Source organism: Leptodactylus fuscus, chromosome 2 (genome assembly GCF_031893055.1).
Source record: "Leptodactylus fuscus isolate aLepFus1 chromosome 2, aLepFus1.hap2, whole genome shotgun sequence".
Lineage (NCBI taxonomy): Eukaryota > Metazoa > Chordata > Amphibia > Anura > Leptodactylidae > Leptodactylus > Leptodactylus fuscus.
The window spans coordinates 282,152,470-282,174,249 of NC_134266.1; the positions used below are offsets into that span (position 1 = coordinate 282,152,470).

The following is a 21,780-nucleotide window of genomic DNA, read 5'->3' on the forward strand; positions in this document are numbered from 1 at the left end:
ACACAGTGCAACCAAAAACCTTAAGCAGATTGTCAAACTGCACACGCCTCCGGCGCCGCAGCATGCGAGCAGAGGGTGGCGCAGAGGCCCGAACAGGCAGAGATGTTACACAAGCTCCCCCCCCCCCATAAGAGGCCACAGAGACCTTCCCCCCTTGTGTTAGTTAAAAAGTATAAAAATACATAGGCAATATAATCATACATCAATTACCTAAAAATCAGGGAGGGAGCCTTGTGCTGCTGTTTGGGCTTTGGGAAAACAGATTATCTATATAATCCTCAATTCCCCTTATGCCCAACAGCAGCACAAGATGGGAAATTAACAAGTAGATATCCCATTTAGGGAGGGGGGTCCTGGCAAGTAGAAGCCAGGACAGAATGACCGGAGGCAGCTGAGCATATTTGGTCTACAGAGAGAGAATGCCTCTCCACCCAGGAAGTTGCCACTGCTCTGGTTGCATGGGCGTGAAGAAATTCGGGTACTGGTAAGTCTTGAGCCTGCAGAGAACAGGCAATGGCTTCCTTAATTCATTTGTACAATGTGACCTTGGAGGCCCTGATGCCCTTGTTGTGCCCGAAGATGTTTACAAGCAGATTTTCTAATTTGCGAAAGGAGCTTGGAAGAGGGGGAAGGAAAAAAGGTTAGTAAAGATATGACTTGATTTATGTTCCCAGGTGTGGGAACCTTGGGCAAAAATCCACGGACAAATCTAGAATGTACTTTATTAAAAAAAAAAAAGGTAATATAGGGTTCAGAGGCCGCCAGGGCCTGTAGCTCTCCAACCCTTTTGGCAGAAGTAATGGTCAATAAAAATGTTACCTTGAACGAGAAGAATTTCAAATCCACTTCCGATAATGGCACAAAGGGGGGAGCACATAGCCCCTTCAGAACCGAAGCTAAGTCCCACTGCGGGATCGGGGGCTGTACAGGAGGGCAGAGGCCCCTTTAAGAAATTGCTTGATTAGAGGATTTTGGAATAACCGGGTCCCTAGGAGAGCGGACAATGCTGAAACGTGAACTTTTAGGGTGGCTGGAGTCAAACCCTTATCCAACCCACCTTGTAAAAATTCCAAGACAGATTCAATGGTAGTGTGTTTCTCAGTGCACCAGTCTTGAAAAATCCGAGAGATTCTCAGGGGGCTCCGGTTGGTAGAGTCCGCTCTAGAATTGGCCAATGTCTTCAGGATGGCCTGGGACAATCCTCTATCTCCACATACGGTGTGGTCAACCTCCAGACAGTGAGGTTAAACCTGTCCAGGTCCTGGTAGAGCTATTTGTTTAGAGTTACCAGGTTTTGGACTCGTGGAAGCCTCCAGTAGGTCCCACGACTCATAAACATGAGGTGAGTAAAGCATGCTCTTTTTGGCCAGAACGGCATGATCACAATTGCCGAAGTCTGGTCCTGCCTGAGTTTCGCCAATACCCTCGGGAATCATTGGAATCGGAGGAAAAACGTACACTAGTTTGAACCTCCACAGTATTGACAAGGCATCGATCGCCAAAGGATTGTCTTCCCGGTAAAGGGAGCAAAATTTCTTCACCTTGGCGTTGTACTGGGTGGCCATCAGGTCCACCTCGGGGAGACCCCACATCCTGGTAAGATGATGAAAAATCTCTGGATCCAGGAACCATTCTCCTGTTGTCACCCAGCCTCTGCTTAGTTGCTCCGCGAGGATGTTCAGTTGACCCCGGATATGGACCGCTGATAACTGGGATATGTTGTTTTCTGCCCAGGAAAATATCAGGTCTTTCACTCATAGAAGCGAGGAGGATCTGGTGCCCCCCTGCTTGTTGATATAATGAACAGCTGTTAGCAGGGTCGGATTGGCCCGCCGGAGCACCGGGGAATCCCCCGGTGGGCCCCAGGGCCCGACTATATATTGCTGCACGTTTTATTTAAGAAAAAGCATAGGCAGGGGCCCAATCTGCATGATCAAGGGCTGATCGGGATGGTTAGGGGACTATTAGTACTTCCTAGTAGTACTTCGGGACCTGCATATACTAAGAGGAGGCAGCGTCCCTCTTCTCCTGCTAGTGAGGAAAGCCCAGGAGGTGGAGCAAATCGCTGTGCAGCATAAGGCTGCTGCCCGGACCCTGCAGAGAAGAGGAGGAGGAGGAGAGGAAGCTCCGTACTGCAAAGAGAAAGTAAAATTCACCAGGTACATGCTGGAGGGGGGAGGGGGGTTACTATTCCTATTAATGTAAGGCATTTGGGGTTATTAATTTAGTTTTAGTAACTCCATGTGCCTCACATTGATAGCAATTAACCCCATCATGTCCCTGACATTAACCCTCGTGTGCCCCATATTAGGGTTACTGATATTTGAGATATATGGAGGTAATAATAAAGTGCCTTAATACTATATAATGTAATAATCATTACCTCCATATGTCTTACATATCAGTAACTCTTATGTGAGGCACACAGGGGGTAAATGTGAGGAACATGATGGGGTTAACTGCTATTATTATGAGGCACATGGAGTTAATAAGCTGTAATACACATGACAGACACTATGGGGGATAATACTGTGTGCAGGGGCCACTATGGGGACATAATACTGTGTGTAGGGACCACTATGGGACATAATACTGTGTGCAGGGGCCACTAAGGGACATAATACTGTGTGCAGGGGCCACTATGGGGGATAATACTGTGTGCAGGGGCCACTATGGGGGATAATACTGTGTGCAGGGGCCACTATAGGGGATAATACTGTGTGTAGGGGCCACTATGGGGGATAATACTGTGTGCAGGGGCCACTATAGGGGATAATACTGTGTGTAGGGGCCACTATGGGGGATAATACTGTGTGCAGGGGCCATTATGGGGGATAATACTGTGTGCAGGGGCCACTAAGGGACATAATACTGTGTGCAGGGGCCACTATGGGACATAATACTGTGTGCAGGGGCCACTATGGGACATAATACTGTGTGCAGGGGCCACTATGGGACATAATACTGTGTGCAGGGGCCACTAAGGGACATAATACTGTGTGCAGGGGCCACTATGGGGGATAATACTGTGTGCAGGGGCCACTAAGGGACATAATACTGTGTGCAGGGGCCACTATGGGGGATAATACTGTGTGCAGGAGCCACTAAGGGACATAATGCTGTGTGCAGGGGCCACTATGGGACATAATACTGTGTGCAGGGGCCAATAAGTGACATAATACTGTGTGCAGGGACCACTATGGGGACATAATACTGTGTGCAGGGGCCACTAAGGGACATAATACTGTGTGCAGGGGTCACTATGGGGGATAATACTGTGTGCAGGGACCACGATGGGACATAATACTGTGTGCAGGGGCCACTATGGGACATAATACTGTGTGCAGGGGCCACTATGGGACATAATACTGTGTGCAGGGGTCACTATGGGGGATAATACTGTGTGAAGGGGCCATTATGGGGGATAATACTGTGTGCAGGGGTCACTATGGGGGATAATACTGTGTGTAGGGGCCACTATGGGGGATAATACTGTGTGCAGGGGCCACTATGGGACATAATACTGTGTGCAGGGGTCACTATGGGACATAATACTGTGTGCAGGGGCCACTATGGGACATAATACTGTGTGCAGGGGCCACTAAGGGACATAATACTGTGTGCAGGGGCCACTATGGGACATAATACTGTGTGCAGGGGCCACTAAGGGACATAATACTGTGTGCAGGGGCCACTATGGGGGATAATACTGTGTTCAGGGGCCACTATGGGACATAATACTGTGTGCAGGGGCCACTATGGGACATAATACTGTGTGCAGGGGCCACTATGGGACATAATACTGTGTGCAGGGGTCACTATGGGACATAATACTGTGTGCAGGGGACACTATGGGACATAATACTGTGGGCAGGGGCCACTATGGGACATAATACTCTGTGCAGGGGTCACTATGGGGCATAATACTGTGTGCAGGGGCCACTATGGGACATAATACTGTGTGCAGGGGACACTATGGGACATAATACTGTGGGCAGGGGCCACTATGGGACATAATACTGTGTGCAGGGGTCACTATGGGGCATAATACTGTGTGCAGGGGCCACTATGGGACATAATACTGTGTGCAGGGGACACTATGGGACATAATACTGTGTGCAGGGGACACTATGGGACATAATACTGTGGGCAGGGGCCACTATGGGACATAATACTCTGTGCAGGGGTCACTATGGGGCATAATACTGTGTGCAGGGGCCACTATGGGGGATAATACTATGTGCAGGGGTCACTATGGGACATAATACTGTGTGCAGGGGACACTATGGGACATAATACTGTGGGCAGGGGCCACTATGGGACATAATACTGTGTGCAGGGGCCACTATGGGGGATAATACTGTGTGCAGGGGCCACTATGGGACATAATACTGTGTGCAGGGGCCACTATGGGACATAATACTGTGTGCAGGGACCACTATGGGACATATTACTGTGTGCAGGGGCCACTATGGGACATAATACTGTGTGCAGGGGACACTATGGGACATAATACTGTGTGCAGGGACCACTATGGGGACATAATACTGTGTGCAGGGGCCACTAAGGGACATAATACTGTGTGCAGGGGTCACTATGGGGGATAATACTATGTGCAGGGACCACGATGGGACATAATACTGTGTGCAGGGGCCACTATGGGACATAATACTGTGTGCAGGGGCCACTATGGGACATAATACTGTGTGCAGGGGTCACTATGGGGGATAATACTGTGTGAAGGGGCCATTATGGGGGATAATACTGTGTGCAGGGGTCACTATGGGGGATAATACTGTGTGTAGGGGCCACTATGGGGGATAATACTGTGTGCAGGGGCCACTATGGGACATAATACTGTGTGCAGGGGCCACTATGGGGGATAATACTGTGTGCAGGGACCACGATGGGACATAATACTGTGTGCAGGGGCCACTATGGGACATAATACTGTGTGCAGGGGCCACTATGGGACATAATACTGTGTGCAGGGGTCACTATGGGGGATAATACTGTGTGAAGGGGCCATTATGGGGGATAATACTGTGTGCAGGAGTCACTATGGGACATAATACTGTGTGCAGGGGCCACTATGGGACATAATACTGTGTGCAGGGGCCACTAAGGGACATAATACTGTGTGCAGGGGCCACTATGGGACATAATACTGTGTGCAGGGGCCACTAAGGGACATAATACTGTGTGCAGGGGCCACTATGGGGGATAATACTGTGTGCAGGGGCCACTATGGGACATAATACTGTGTGCAGGGGCCACTATGGGGGATAATACTGTGTGCAGGGGCCACTATGGGACATAATACTGTGTACAGGGGCCACTATGGGACATAATACTGTGTGCAGGGGCCACTAAGGGACATAATACTGTGTGCAGGGGCCACTATGGGGGATAATACTGTGTGCAGGGGCCACTATGGGACATAATACTGTGTGCAGGGGCCACTATGGGGGATAATACTGTGTGCAGGGGCCACTATGGGACATAATACTGTGTGCAGGGGTCACTATGGGACATAATACTGTGTGCAGGGGACACTATGGGACATAATACTGTGGGCAGGGGCCACTATGGGACATAATACTGTGTGCAGGGGCCACTATGGGGCATAATACTGTGTGCAGGAGCCACTATGGGACATAATACTGTGTGCAGGGGCCACTAAGGGACATAATACTGTGTGCAGGGGCCACTATGGGGCATAATACTGTGTGCAGGGGCCACTATGGGACATAATACTGTGTGCAGGAGCCACTATGGGACATAATACTGTGTGCAGGGGCCACTATGGGGTATAATACTGTGTGCAGGGGCCACTATGGGACATAATACTGTGTGCAGGGGCCACTATGGGACATAATACTGTGTGCAGGGACCACTATGGGACATATTACTGTGTGCAGGGGCCACTATGGGACATAATACTGTGTGCAAGGGTCACTATGGGGGATAATACTGTGTGCAGGGGCCACTATGGGGCATAATACTGTGTGCAGGGGCCACTATGGGGCATAATACTGTGTGCAGGGGCCACTATGGGACATAATACTGTGTGCAGGGGACACTATGGGACATAATACTGTGTGCAGGGGCCACTATGGGACATACTACTGTGTGCAGGGACCACTATGGGACATAATACTGTGTGCAGGGGGTCACTATGGGACATAATACTGTGTGCAGGGGGTCACTATGGGACATAATACTGTGTGCAGGGGCCACTAAGGGACATAATACTGTGTGCAGGGGGTCACTATGGGACATAATACTGTGTGCAGGGGACACTATGGGACATAATACTGTGTGCAGGGGCCACTATGGGACATAATACTGTGTGCAGGGACCACTATGGGACATAATACTGTGTGCAGGGGTCACTATGGGACATAATACTGTGTGCAGGGGCCACTATGGGACATAATACTGTGTGCAGGGACCACTAAAGGACATAATACTGTGTGCAGGGACCACTAAATGACATAATACTGTGTGCAGGGGCCACTATGGGATATAATCCTGTGTGCAGGGGCCACTATGGGACATAATACTGTGTGCAGGGACCACTATGGGACATAATACTGTGTGCAGGGGTCACTATGGGACATAATACTGTGTGCAGAGGGCACTATGGGACATAATACTGTGTGCAGGGACCACTATGGGGAATAATACTGTATGCAGGGGCCACTATGGGACATAATACTGTGTGCAGGGGCCACTATGGGACATAATACTGTGTGCAGGGGACACTATGGGACATAATACTGTGTGCAGGGGCCACTATGGGACATAATACTGTGTGCAGGGGCCACTATGGGGGATAATACTGTGTGCAGGGGCCACTATGGGGGATAATACTGTGTGCAGGGGTCACTATGGGGGATAATACTGTGTGTAGGGGCCACTATGGGGGATAATACTGTGTGCAGGGGTCACTATGGGACATAATACTGTGTGCAGAGGCCACTATGGGACATAATACTGTGTGCAGGGGCCACTAAGGGACATAATACTGTGTGCAGGGGCCACTATGGGGGATAATACTGTGTGCAGGGGCCACTATGGGACATAATACTGTGTGCAGGGGCCACTATGGGACATAATACTGTGTGCAGGGGTCACTATGGGACATAATACTGTGTGCAGGGGCCACTATGGGGTATAATACTGTGTGCAGGGGCCACTATGGGACATAATACTGTGTGCAGGGGTCACTATGGGACATAATACTGTGTGCAGGGGCCACTATGGGACATAATACTGTGTGCAGGGGTCACTATGGGACATAATACTGTGTGCAGGGGCCACTATGGGGTATAATACTGTGTGCAGGGGCCACTATGGGACATAATACTGTGTGCAGGGGCCACTATGGGACATAATACTGTGTGCAGGGGCCACTATGGGACATAATACTGTGTGCAGGGGCCACTATGGGACATAATACTGTGTGCAGGGGCCACTATGGGACATAATACTGTGTGCAGGGGCCACTATGGGACATAATACTGTGTGCAGGGACCACTAAAGGACATAATACTGTGTGCAGGGGCCACTATGGGACATAATACTGTGTGCAGGGACCACTATGGGACATAATACTATGTGCAGGGGCCACTATGGGACATAATACTGTGTGCAGGGGCCACTATGGGACATAATACTGTGTGCAGGGGCCACTATGGGACATAATACTGTGTGCAGAGGGCACTATGGGACATAATACTGTGTGCAGGGGCCACTATGGGACATAATACTGTGTGCAGGGGCCACTATGGGACATAATACTGTGTGCAGGGGCCACTATGGGACATAATACTGTGTGCAGGGGCCACTATGGGACATAATACTGTGTGCAGGGGCCACTATGGGACATAATACTGTGTGCAGAGGGCACTATGGGACATAATACTGTGTGCAGGGACCACTATGGGACATAATACTGTGTGCAGGAGCCACTATGGGGCATAATACTGTGTGCAGGGGCCACTATGGGGGATAATACTGTGTGCAGGGGCCACTATGGGACATAATACTGTGTGCAGGGGTCACTATGGGGGATAATACTGTGTGCAGGGGACACTATGGGGTATAATACTGTGTGCAGGGGCCACTATGGGGTATAATACTGTGTGCAGGGGCCACTATGGGGGATAATACTGTGTGCAGGGGCCACTATGGGACATAATACTGTGTGCAGGGGCCACTATGGGGGATAATACTGTGTGCAGGGGACACTATGGGGTATAATACTGTGTGCAGGGGCCACTATGGGACATAATACTGTGTGCAGGGACCACTATGGGACATAATACTGTGTGCAGGAGCCACTATGGGGCATAATACTGTGTGCAGGGGACACTATGGGGTATAATACTGTGTGCAGGGGCCACTATGGGGTATAATACTGTGTGCAGGGGCCACTATGGGGGATAATACTGTGTGCAGGGGCCACTATGGGACATAATACTGTGTGCAGGGGCCACTATGGGGGATAATACTGTGTGCAGGGGACACTATGGGGTATAATACTGTGTGCAGGGGCCACTATGGGGTATAATACTGTGTGCAGGGGCCACTATGGGGGATAATACTGTGTGCAGGGGCCACTATGGGGGATAATACTGTGTGCAGGGGTCACTATGGGGGATAATACTGTGTGTAGGGGCCACTATGGGGGATAATACTGTGTGCAGGGGCCACTATGGGGGATAATACTGTGTGCAGGGGCCACTATGGGGGATAATACTGTGTGCAGGGGTCACTATGGGGGATAATACTGTGTGTAGGGGCCACTATGGGGGATAATACTGTGTGCAGGGGCCACTATGGGACATAATACTGTGTGCAGGGGCCACTATGGGGGATAATACTGTGTGCAGGGGCCACTATGGGGGATAATAGAACGCGCAGGAATGCGTAGGAGGGGGTCGGTCGAGGTCTTCGGTGTCAGTCGTGGAGGGGGGGGGGTTTCATGTCAAAAGTTCGCCACGGGGCCCCGCCATTCCTAGTTACGCCACTGGGTCAGTTGTAACCGCAACCGTGCCGTTTGTGTGCAGGAGACCTAAGGCTGAGGCCCCACATTGTGGAAACACAGCGTTTTTGTTAAAGATCTTGCTGTATTTTTTTGAGCCAAAGCCAAGAAAGGACTACTAAAGGAATGGGAGATACCTAGGAAAATCCTTAGACTTCTTCCTTCTGCTCAATCCACTCCTGGCTCAGAAAAAAAACGCAGCAAAATAAGCTGTGTTTTCATAACGTGGGCCTAGCATTAGGCCTGCTGCACACAAATGGCACGGATGTGGTTACCACTGACTTCTAATGGGAAATTACAGGTGTATCGCGGTAAATAGCGGTGCACATATGCGGCTGGCAGCACAGTATGGCAGCACCCCTATGCTGAGGTTTGTGCTATATGACTATCATATAGGGGTCATTAGCCTTACAATTATTGCTCGGCAGTCCGAGTTCCTCATCTTTGATTTTTTTTTTATTTAAATTGGCATGCTAAACAAAAAAGGTTGCCTCCCCCTATTCTAGACCCGCCCCCTGTATCCTGGGTCCTGGTGAGGGGCAGCCACTGGATCCAATCCAGCTTGGTGCTGCAAGTGTCACTGACGTCTTGACGCTGAGCGTGGCAGCGGGTTTCTACAGAAGAGCCAAAGACCAGCAACGTGGAAGGTAAGTACAACTTATCCACACAAACAAAAACAACTTTTTCCCCTATTTTCCCCCTAATCTATTAATTCCACTGACCCCTCTGAGAACTACAACTCCCAGCAGCTGCAGATGCTCTGGATCTGTTGAAAGTTGTAGAATCCCCCCCCCCCCTCCCCCCCCCAAGTTAATTTCCCGCTGCATTGTAATGCTGGTGCCTGGTCTTGGGTTCCAGCATAACAATGACTAAGTCGCAGGAGCCCCCTGTAGGCCACACATCACATCAGCATGATGTGTGGTACACAAGTCCCAGGGTGCAACAGAAAGAGGAGAGGCGGCAAGCAGGAGCGGGGTGAGGTAAGTGATGCGGCCAAGTTCTCTCCAGTTTTGCGATTGGACTTTAACAACCAAAAAACCATACTCGCCTGTCCCCAGCACCCCATTGTAACTCGCCTGGAAAACCTGCACCTAATTGGTCTCAGCGGTCACATGAGGTGCAGGACTCCCAGTAAGAAGGAGCCAGCATGAGACTGAATGGACACTGGCCGAGGACAACAGATCGCTGGGGACAGGTGAAGGTGCTTTTTTGTTTGTTTGTTTTTTACTATACACCTACTGCTTGCCACATGGGTTGCTCCAGTTCCTGGACAACCTCTTTAAAGGATTTATCCACCTTTCTAATATTGATGGCCTGTCTTTAGAATAGGCCATCAATATTACATCTGTGGGGGTACAGCAGCCAGAACCTCTGCAGATCAGCTTTTCTAGGACAGTGTAGGTACAGGTAATGGTAATAATTTTAGAAGCCATGCTGTTCACTTGCCATACTGGGTGTAGTGGTGGGTTTAAGTAGTGCAGCGGTGAACATCGTATGGTGGGTGAGCAGCATGGCATTGTTATTACCTGTACCCGTGATGTCTAGGTAAAGCTGATCTGCAGGGGTCCTGGCGGTGGGCCCCTAGAAATAATTCCACTGGTGGGCCCTAGACATCCCAGTCCGACACTAAGATCTATTAGTAATCTGTAATATATCCGAGCCATCCACATGAAACTGCGAGATGTGTAAGGCCGAGTCTGGGGCAGGACTAGCACAGAAGTGCAACAACTCTCAACAGATCCAGATCATCTTGAGCTACTGGGGGTTGTAGTTCTCTGAAGGGTCAGTGCAGTTGAAGGATTTGGGGGCAAAATAGGGTAAAAAGATGTTTTTGTGTGGGTAAGTAGTACTTACCTTTCACACTTCTGGTCTGGGCTCCTCTGTAGAAACCCGCTGCGCACAGCAACAATCTGCAACTTGATTGGTTTCAGCGGCTGATTATCACCAGGATTCAAGCTTCAGGGGGAGGGCCAACAAGAAGGTAGGGAGGGTCTCCTGATGCTGCACTGTCAGTAGGCGGCCATCTATTATTATTCTCAGAATGTTGCCTGCAGCCTGAGGCTCAATCCGGCCCCTGGCCATTCCGCTTGAGCCTCTGTCTGTCCATCTCGATCCGGCCCGAGAACAATAAATTTTCATGGGCAAAATAAAAAGTAATAGCCAGGACTCTGGGCCTACCGGGGGATTCACTAATTTCTCGATGGGCCAGTCCGACCCTGCCCATACCTCCATGTCCTGCCACTCTAAGATCTTGAACCTGTATGCATTTGGAGCAACAACACCTGCTGGTTGTTCTATGAAAGATACTTCATATTTTACGCTTTATGGTATAATTCAGAGCTGTGTCGGTGCAGGCGATTATATATGGAGGACTCGCTGGTGATTTTGGTGCCGGAAACAAGTCCTAGTTCACCTGTCAGTTCTGTTATACTGAGAATATTGTAACCCGGGGGTGGACTTGGCATTTCAAGGTTACTAAACATAATTATATCTGGGGCCCCCTTATAAAAGTGTTTAGGCCACGCCCCCTCTTTACCAGAACTGCCCCCATGTGCAAGTCAAAAAATCTGGATAAAATAGTGCAAGAAAATGCCAAACTCCCTACAATGCGCCCCTCCATATTATACATAGGACTGCTGCACACAGTATAACACCCCTTTACTGGCCCCCACACAGTTTATTGTCCCCATTTTTAACCCCCATGCTATATATTGTCCCTTATTTTGGGTCCCGACACAGTATATTGCCCCAGTTACCTTCACCACATACAGTGACACATAAGTAGTATATGGAGTTACCTGGAGCTGAAGTGGGGGCCAGGACAGGAGCGAGGATCGATGAGCAAATATCGGCCCTTATCTGGCCTTTGGAGCCCGTACATGGGTTGTATTCTAAAAAAAAAAATCCACCCCAAAATACAAATATTTCCTATTCCGACGCCCGGTCTCATGACCCATTCAGTGCAGGCAGGTAATAAATCCCACAATTGGAAAAAGAGCTTTACACAAAGATACGTGCCAACAAATCAGGTGTATTTTATTGGTAGAGCTTAAATGGAGCAAACCTTTTCGGTCTAAACAGACCTTCCTCAGGCTCTACATAAAGAAAAATTATCACAAACAAAAAGACGGGCTATTAACAACAAATCCTAAAATAAAACAAAGTGCATGACACCAAGAAAACACAATTTCCATATCTGGAAATTGAAAATACAATATGTACAAAGAACCATGTGATAACTGGTACTGGTGTTATCTAAGATAGACGCTTGGAGATAGATATATACGGACATTCAGTTAAGGTAAATAACATGTCAAAAGTTGTAAACACAAAGCATGGTAAGGAAGCCATAAATAGTAAAATAAATAGCTGTCATGCAAACTAGGGTGAAAAGTAAGAAAGAGACATGTGCAAAATAATCTCAATACCTGTTCAGTGTAGTTAGCTGTCACAGATGTTGGTCTGGCAATAGAGTAGGAGGTAAATTACCTAAAAGCATATAGGGTACAAATTAGACCCAGGATGAAACTAGACCCAGGATAAATGTGGACTCCAGACCAGCATTTGCTCGTTGTCTAGGGGTACCTTACCTCTGCCGCCGCTATTCCGGGGCCCGCTCTCTCCGTAGAGGAATGACGTGTCGTGCACAAAGAATCAGGCAATCTGCCACAGAGAAGCGCAAAACTGCAGCGTCACCCGTCTTAAAAAGGGCGCCGGACCGTACATCATTGGTCCATCGGACGCCTGCACACCTCCGTGTGTACGGAGGAAATGTTAGTGCGCATGCGCAAGTGCGCGCTCAGCTTCAGTCCGATGTACGGACTAAAAAACAATGTACTGCGCATGCGTGCGCTGTCCAGATACAAAAGAGGAGCAGGGGACACAAATTGAATGAAGGTAAGTCGGAGTGGGCAGAAGATGACCTAGTGGATGTGGGCTACGGGGAGATAATATCTACAGTAATGAAATAGACCCAAGTGATAAAATAAAAGGCTTGTAAATAGAAGAGACAATAATTGAAACGGCTTCAGACCCAGGAGGCAACATAGTAATATATTTGAAGTAAGGTGCAAACAATGCTAATAATAGTAAACAAGAAGGAAAAGATGGATGTAAACGGAATGAATGTAAAGTAAAAGAGAAAAAGAGGAAATAAATTAAAGAAAGAGAAAAAGAAAAATAGATAAAAGGTCAAGAAGCCCAAGAAAAAAAGAGAAAGAAATAAAAAAAGAAGAAACTCAAAAAGAAAAATTAAAAACATAAATTTTTTTTTAAAAAAAAATAAATAAAAAATATAAAAAATAAAAAATAAACCAAATTGAAAAGAGGAAATAAAGAACTGTCACATGGTCAGTAAATAATAAAAATAGTAATGAAAAAATGAAACAAATGTAAGGAAAAAATGAAAAATAAATAAAGAATAAAAATAAAAAACAAAAAACAAAAAATAAAAATGAAAAAATACAAATTGAAAAAACCGTATGTACAACATAAGGTAAATTGTGGCCGACAAGGATACTGGGATGGGCGGGTAGGGTCAGTCAGAGGTTGGCCTAACGAGTCTGTGAAATAAAGAACAAGCAGGTAAGAAAATACAAATAGGTTATGAGATAAATATGACATGTTAACGGATGTAATACGACCGATACTGAACATTAAACAGATAGAACATCTGGCTCACAAGTATGCCTGTATTTCGTACTCCCTATTTAGGCCATGGGGTTCCATGGTTTGTAATTTGTGAATCCAAAAGGCCTCTCGTTTTTTAAGGAGGGTAATTCTGTTACCGCCTCTCCGTGGATTTTCCACGTGCTCGAGTACTTGGAATCTGAGCTGTGCGATACTGTGCCCTGCTTGAATGAAATGGGATGGGATGGGTAACAGTAAATTACGGCAACAGATGTTGGATTTATGTTGTTTTATGTGGTCTCGCACACGTTGGGTGGTCTCCCCAATGTATGCGAGACCGCACGGACATTTGATTAGGTAGATGATGAAATTAGAGTTGCAAGTGAAGAAATCGTGAATAGGGAAAGTCTGACTTGTATGTGGGTGGTAAATTTTATCTCCTTTCAATATATTGGAACATTGATGGCAGTTAAGGCACGGAAATGTACCGTTTTTTGGGCTGCTCAAAAAAGTTTGATGAGATTTTTTAATATCTGATCCAAGGTCGGCTCTCACCAATCTGTCTCTGAGATTCTTGGGACGTTTGAAGCATGCTCGAAAGTTGTTACGAAACTCAGGGATATCGGGATAGGCTTTAGTCAGCAAGGGCCAGTGTCTCCTTATAATGTTGTGTATTTTGTAGCTGAAGGGACGATAGGAGTGTACAAATGTAATCCTCCCATCATCCTCCTTCAGACTGGATGGAGTGGAGTGAGTGGGAGCATCTCGCCTGACCTCCCGCAAAGTATCTTGTAGGATTTTTTTAGGGTACCCCCGAGACAGAAATTTCTCCTCCATATCGTGATATCTGACTTCTCTGGATGCTGCTTCCTGGACTATTCTTTTAACCCGAAGGAATTGAGATTTCGGGAGTGAGTTCTTAGTGGGTTTTGGATGGCAACTGGAAAAGTGCAAAATACTATTTCGGTCAGTCTCCTTGGTATAAATGTCGGACTTCAATACTCCCGCTTCAGATTTGATAATAAGCGTATCAAGGAAGCTGATCTTGTTAGAGTCAAAGTGGAGTGTAAACTGTAACTCGGGCCAGATGTTATTAAGGTAATGGACAAAATCCAAAAGGCTCGTGATGGGTCCTCACCAGATGCAGAACACATCGTCTATGTATCTTTTCCATGTTATGGCATGTTGAGTAAATAGGGTATTAGTGTATATGAAAGACTCCTCAAAGAGTGCCATATACGCATTGGCGTAGGGGGGCGCCACATGGCTGTACCCCGTCTCTGTGCAAAAAAAGTGTCCTGAAACATAAAGTAATTCTCATTGAGGATGATATCAAGTAAGTCAGTAACAAAATCAATGATCTGTGGATCCACATTATTGGATTCCAAAAGAATCCTACTCGCTCGTATGCCTAATACGTGCTGTATAGATGTGTAAAGACTAACCACATCTAATGTAACTAGGAGTGTATCTGGTGGGAGAGGGCCCATGTCTCGAATCAAATGCAAAAAAGCGGATGTGTCAAGAAGAAAGGAACGTGTTTTTTTGACATAAGGTGTAAGTATTTTTTCAGCTAGTATGGAGAGGGGGAGAGGACAGAATCGCTGGACGCTACTATTGGGCGACCTTACCCAGAATTACATCTCGCATTAATGGAGTTCTCTCCAAAGAACTCCAAAACTCTCCAGTTTTGCGCTTCTCTGTGGCAGATTGCCTGATTCTTTGTGCACGACACGTCATTCCTCTACGGAGAGAGCGGGCCCCGGAATAGCGGCGGCAGAGGTAAGGTACCCCTAGACAACGAGCAAATGCTGGTCTGGAGTCCACATTTATCCTGGGTCTAGTTTCATCCTGGGTCTAATTTGTACCCTATATGCTTTTAGGTAATTTACCTCCTACTCTATTGCCAGACCAACATCTGTGACAGCTAACTACACTGAACAGGTATTGAGATTATTTTGCACATGTCTCTTTCTTACTTTTCACCCTAGTTTGCATGACAGCTATTTATTTTACTATTTATGGCTTCCTTACCATGCTTTGTGTTTACAACTTTTGACATGTTATTTACCTTAACTGAATGTCCGTATATATCTATCTCCAAGCGTCTATCTTAGATAACACCAGTACCAGTTATCACATGGTTCTTTGTACATATTGTATTTTCAATTTGCAGATATGGAAATTGTGTTTGTGTTTTCTTGGTGTCATGCACTTTGTTTTATTTTGGGATTTGTTGTTAATAGCCCGTCTTTTTGTTTGTGATAATTTTTCTTTATGTAGAGCCTGAGGAAGGTCTGTTTAGACCAATAAAATACACCTGATTTGTTGGCACGTATCTTTGTGTGAAGCTCTTTTTCCTATTGATACGGGGTGGGACCCTAGCTTCAACACTGGGATTAAGTCTGTATCCCTGTTTGCACTAAATCCCACAATTGTTACAGGACTTGAGGATGTTATATGTCTGGTTGAATATCTCCATATTACAGCGATATGAATCCGGCCTTCATGAGAATCTGCCGCAGATTATACCCTGTAGACTTATTAGTGTCACGTTCGTGTCTATGTCCAGACTGCACCACTAAGGAAACAGGGGAAGGAGACTTTCCCTAACGCTACGGCGGCTAGCTAGGCCCTGCCTGCATGTGGTGGTCAGCTGTACCCAAGCTAACCTTGGCCCCGACAACTCCTGGCTCTCTAACACGAAGGCCTAGCCGACAGATAGGGCGAGAGCTACGAGAGAGTTAAGCCATAATAAAAGTAAGCTGGGGATACTAAGGTGGTCACCCCTGCAGAAAACAAGGTGCAGCTGCAGACAACACAAACAGAATGGGATGTGCTGGACAACAGACACACAGCACAACACAATACGCAACAAGAAAATGAGGAGAGGGAAAGTGGAGAGGTGAGGAAAGGGTAACACAGGACTGGGGCAAAACAAACTGGAACCCAAACCTTAAACAACCAGATAGTGCCAGGCAAACAGAACTGAAGGACAGGGTAGAGTAGAAGTGTGGAGGGACAAACCAGACTCACACACAAGGCAACACTCACATCGCTTTCTAGTCAGTAGAAATTCTAGCAAAAACACTCTTCCTCCCAGGGCCAGGAATTCTAGGTTGTAACCACGAAAACCAGCAACTAATGGAGCAGCCCTCCTCCTTATACAGACCCCAGAACCGTCCGATAGGTTGATGGTAATGATCAACACCTGAGGTTCAATCCCAAGAACCTCAATATGTACTGAAGGCCAAAACACTATGTACTAACAGATGGCTCAATGGCAAGGAAACCACCAGCAGATCACAGAAGCCCGGATCAAATCCCCAACAGAAACACACACCAATATATACAAATAATCAGGTCATGACAAATAGTCTTGTTTTCTTTGAGAACATGAAAAATAAGATTTACTGGAATTCTATTCAATAAGTGCTGACTACAATGTGACACTGACGTCTGGTGTTTGTATTGGGATGTACCACAAGCATTGATGTCTGTCCTGGTAGCCAAGGAGGTGGATATAGGCCGTGCTGAAATCTACCCCAGCTCATAGCTCATGTCAGTAATCTGGTGTAATGATGGTAAATGTGACGGGGCCTGGTCCATTGTCTTAGGACAATATGTGTTTATTGGTTTCTCATGTACAAAGGTGTCCACAGCCTGTAAGTAAGAAGCCCCCTGTGCCCCATAATGTTACCTATAAAACTACATCTGCTCCTACAAAACACAAGCCCCATAAGAATACAATGACAGAATTATTGTTTAGTTTTGGCTCTTAGAAAGCAGCGACAAATTGTTTTCAAAGTTTCTTTATTCTGTAAGAGACAAAATATAAAGGTATCTACATATTTGGTGTCCCCATAATCGCAGCGACATCATCATAAAGGGAAAACATTATTTATGTCACATGGTAATCTATCTATCTACAGCAGACTGACACCGCAATGGGGAGCAAAATGGCGCCACAGTACGCTAATCTCTTCATGGCCAAGCTTGAGAGTGACTTCCTACCCACCTGCACCACCAGGCCTCTGGCCTACTACCTTTACATTGACGATATCCTAATCATTTGGACTGGGTTTGAACAGCTGAAAACCTTCCATGAACAATTCAACCAGTTCCATCCCACCATCAACCTGACGCTCAATCACTCCTTCTCTGAAATAAACTTCCTGGACGCAGTCATCAAGATACAGTACAACAAAATTGAGACATCGCTGTATCGAAAGCCGATTGACTGACCAACCTACCTAAGATGGGATAGCTTTCATCCTAAACACATAAAGAACTCCATTGCATACAGCCAGGCCATCAGATACCATCGCATATGTTCGAACCCTGCAGATAGAGACGAACACCTTGGAGGCCTCAAAAACACATTCTTGAGGCAGGGTTACCATCCAAGATCAGTTGATAACCAAATCACCAGAGCCACCAGGATACCAAGATCGGAGTTATTAAAATACAATACCAAAAATGAAAACAATCGGGTGCCCCTGGTTGTCACATATAACCCACACCTGGAGACGCTAAGAGGAATCACACGCAAATTACATCCACTACTGCAAAAAGACAATCATCTAAAATCCATATTTCCAGAACCCCCTCTCCTGTGCTACAGACAGCCTCCAAACCTCAGGAATATGGTTATTAGCAGCTCACTGTCACCTCCAACTAACACAGGAACATTCCCATGTGGACAGAAGAGGTGCAAAACCTGCCCGCGCATACTGACAGGATAGAGATACCAAACTAACAGGGAATATAAAATCCCAGGTACGTTCACCTGCAGCACACCCAATGTAGTGTATTTAATAATATGCATCAAATGTTCCACTGAAAATCTGTATGTTGGAGAGACCGGCCAGCAGCTTAGAATGCGTATGAATTCACATCGCCATACAATCAGAGAACGAAGACTTGACCTTCCTGTATCAAAACATTTCTGCAATGAGGATCATAATATCACTGATTACATGAAAATTTTGGTTTTAAGAGGGAATTTCAAATCAAAGAAAGAACAACGCATTTATGAGTATAAACTTATGACCCTGCTTCAAACACTGGACAGGGGGTTAAATTTCACTGACCTGAGACCCTGAGAATTGATAAGGACCTGGAATTGTTTACATTGTTTCTACCAATTACTAACAACTCTCTACCCCCCCTTCCTCCTGGAATTCTATTCCTATGCGCCCTTTTGTATATAAATATGCATCCTTCAGAAATGGTTTTAAATTTACTTGTGAAAGGAGCCGAGAGTTCCAAAACGTTGTAATCTGTCATCATTATTAGTGCGCCATTAAAAAGGTATCAACTAGAGATGAGCGAGTACTGTTTGGATCAGCCAATCCGAACAGCACGCATGCATTGAAATGAATGAAAGCACCTGGTACTTCCGCTTTGACGCCGGCCGCTTAACCCCCCGCGTGCCGGCTACGTCCATTCATTTCAATGCGTGCGTGCGTGCTGTTCGGATCGGCTGATCTCTAGTATCAACTACTGAAGACTATCAAGTTTTTTGTTTTTCTATATTTCCTACCCACTGGCTAACACGGTACGAGAACAAACACTTTCCTTATGGTAAATGGTGAAATTGTTGTTACATTTAATAAAAGTTCATCAATAAATTCCATCTATCCTGAAATGTTACTACTAAAAAATACAACCCGCACAAAAAAACTAAGCCCTCATACAGCGACATTAATGGAAAACCGCTCAGTCCTAAAGGTCCAAACTAGAGGTGTCCTGCAGGTTATAGACTGATGGCTCATGTATCGGGGGGTCATCAATATCAGATCAGCGGGGTCTGACTCCTCACACAGCCAGGAGGATAAAATAATGCCGCTGTAAAAGAGTCAAGATTTCTAGTTCTAGTTTCTTCTGGATCTGAATTGAGCAGTTCATGTAAGAAAACCTCCGAGTGTATCTGAAGGAAAGCAGTTCTGTAAAGAAGAGACGATGAAGATTCCTGGAAGGCGACTCTGGGTGTAGTAATGGCTGGTAAATATACTTTATATCAGGGTCACATAGTTCATGATACCTATGTACAGAAATACCGGCAGTGACATCTTACTGGTTACACTTTACTGGGGAATTGTTCTTGTTTTGTGACTTCTCTCATGTCTCTTAAGGGTACTTTGTAGGCTAAAACATTTCCCACATTCTGAGCATGAATATGGCTTCTCTCCTGTGTGAATTCTCTCATGACCTGCAAGAACTGATTTGTCGCTAAAACATTTCCCACATTCTGAGCAAGAAAAAGGCTTCTCTCCTGTGTGACTTCTCTCGTGTATCTTAAGACTACCTTGTCGGGTAAAACATTTCCCACATTCTGAGCATGAATATGGCTTCTCTCCTGTGTGAATACTTTCATGTCTCTTAAGATGACTTTCTTGGATAAAACATTTCCCACATTCTGAGCAAGAAAAAGGCTTCTCTCCTGTGTGACTTCTCTCGTGTCTCTTAAGATGACTTTCTTGGATAAAACATTTCCCACATTCTAAGCATGAATATGGCTTCTCTCCTGTGTGAGTTCTCTCATGCATCTTAAAACAACTTTGTTGGCTAAAACATTTCCCACATTCTGAGCATGAATATGGCTTCTCCTGTGTGTGAACTCTTAGATGAATCACAAGATGTGATTTGTAGATAAAACGTTTCCAACATTCTGAGCATGAATATGGCTTCTCTCCTGTGTGACTTCTCTTATGGCTCTTAAGATTACCTTGTTGGCTAAAACATTTCCCACATTCTGAGCATGAATATGGCTTCTCTCCTGTGTGACTTCTCTCATGTCTCTTAAGACGACTTTGTAGGCTAAAACATTTCCCACATTCTGAGCATGAATATGGCTTCTCTCCTGTGTGACTTCTCTCATGTCTCTTAAGACGACTTTGTAGGCTAAAACATTTCCCACATTGTGAGCATGAATATAGATTCTCACCTGTGTGACTTCTCTCATGTCTCTTAAGATTACTTTGTTGGCTAAAACATTTCCCACATTCTGAGCATGAATATGGCTTCTCTCCTGTGTGACTTCTCTCATGTCTCTTAAGATTACCTTGTAGGCTAAAACATTTCCCACATTCTGAGCATGAATATGGCTTCTCCTGTGTGTGAACTGTTAGATGAGTCACAAGATTACTTTTGAACATAAAACGTTTCCCACATTCTGAGCAAGAAAAAGTCTTATCTGCTATGTGAACTTTCAGATGTTGTGTAAGATACGATTTTTGGTTAAAACATTTCCCACATTCTGCACATGTAAATGTCTTCTCCTGTGTGTGACGTCTTTGATGTTCCAGAAAAGATGATTTATGAGTAAAACATTTCCCACATTCTGAGCATGAGAATGGTTTCTCTCCTGTGTGAGTTCTCTCATGTATCTTAAGACTACCTTGTTGGATAAAACATTTCCCACATTCTGAGCATGAGAATGGTTTCTCTCCTGTGTGAGTTCTCTCATGTATCTTAAGACTACCTTGTTTGCTAAAACATTTCCCACATTCTGAGCATGAAAATGGTTTCTCTCCTGTGTGAGTTCTCTCATGTATCTTAAGACTACCTTGTTGGGTAAAACATTTCCCACATTCTGAGCATGAATATGGCTTCTCTCCTGTGTGACCTCTCTCATGTGTCTTAAGATGACTTTTTTGGGTAAAACATTTCCCACATTCTGAGCAAGAAAAAGTCTTATCTGCAATGTGAACTTTCAGATGTCTTGTGAGATACGATTTTTGGTTAAAACATTTCCCACATTCTGAGCATGAGAATGGCTTCTCTCCTGTGTGGGTTCTTATATGATCTACAACATGTGATTTTTTGCTAAAATGTTTCCCACATTCAGGACATGGAAATGTTTTTTCATCTCTGTCAGTTCCCTCATGTATGGAAGGATTAGGTTTCATGGCTAAGCTCATGGTTCAGAACCAGAAAAGATTTCCCCCAGTCTACGTCCAGGTCTTCTTGTACCAATCTGTGATTATCTTCTCCTTTATATTCGGGGGGTGTCTATGGAGCCGCTCATCCAGTCACCGCCTGCAAAATGAAACAGAATTTTTTCGAAACAATTATAATTTTATTAATGAGATATT

General features: G+C 45.8%; 2 protein-coding genes and 1 pseudogene across 2 annotated transcripts in view; 2 read left to right on the forward strand and 1 right to left on the reverse strand.

Moving 5' to 3' along the window:
- The window catches only part of LOC142196124 (uncharacterized), a 305,361-nt gene extending 283,648 nt beyond the window's left edge, over positions 1 to 21,713 (reverse strand). Inside the window, exon 1 of the mRNA XM_075266347.1 lies at positions 19,824 to 21,713. Coding sequence (XP_075122448.1) covers positions 19,824 to 21,606 — 1,783 coding nt within the window. The 5' untranslated portion in view covers positions 21,607 to 21,713. The remainder of the gene's footprint in view (positions 1 to 19,823) is intronic.
- The window catches only part of LOC142196121 (uncharacterized), a 530,658-nt gene that overhangs the window by 462,692 nt on the left and 46,186 nt on the right, over positions 1 to 21,780 (forward strand).
- The window catches only part of LOC142196122 (uncharacterized), a 783,446-nt pseudogene that overhangs the window by 5,113 nt on the left and 756,553 nt on the right, over positions 1 to 21,780 (forward strand).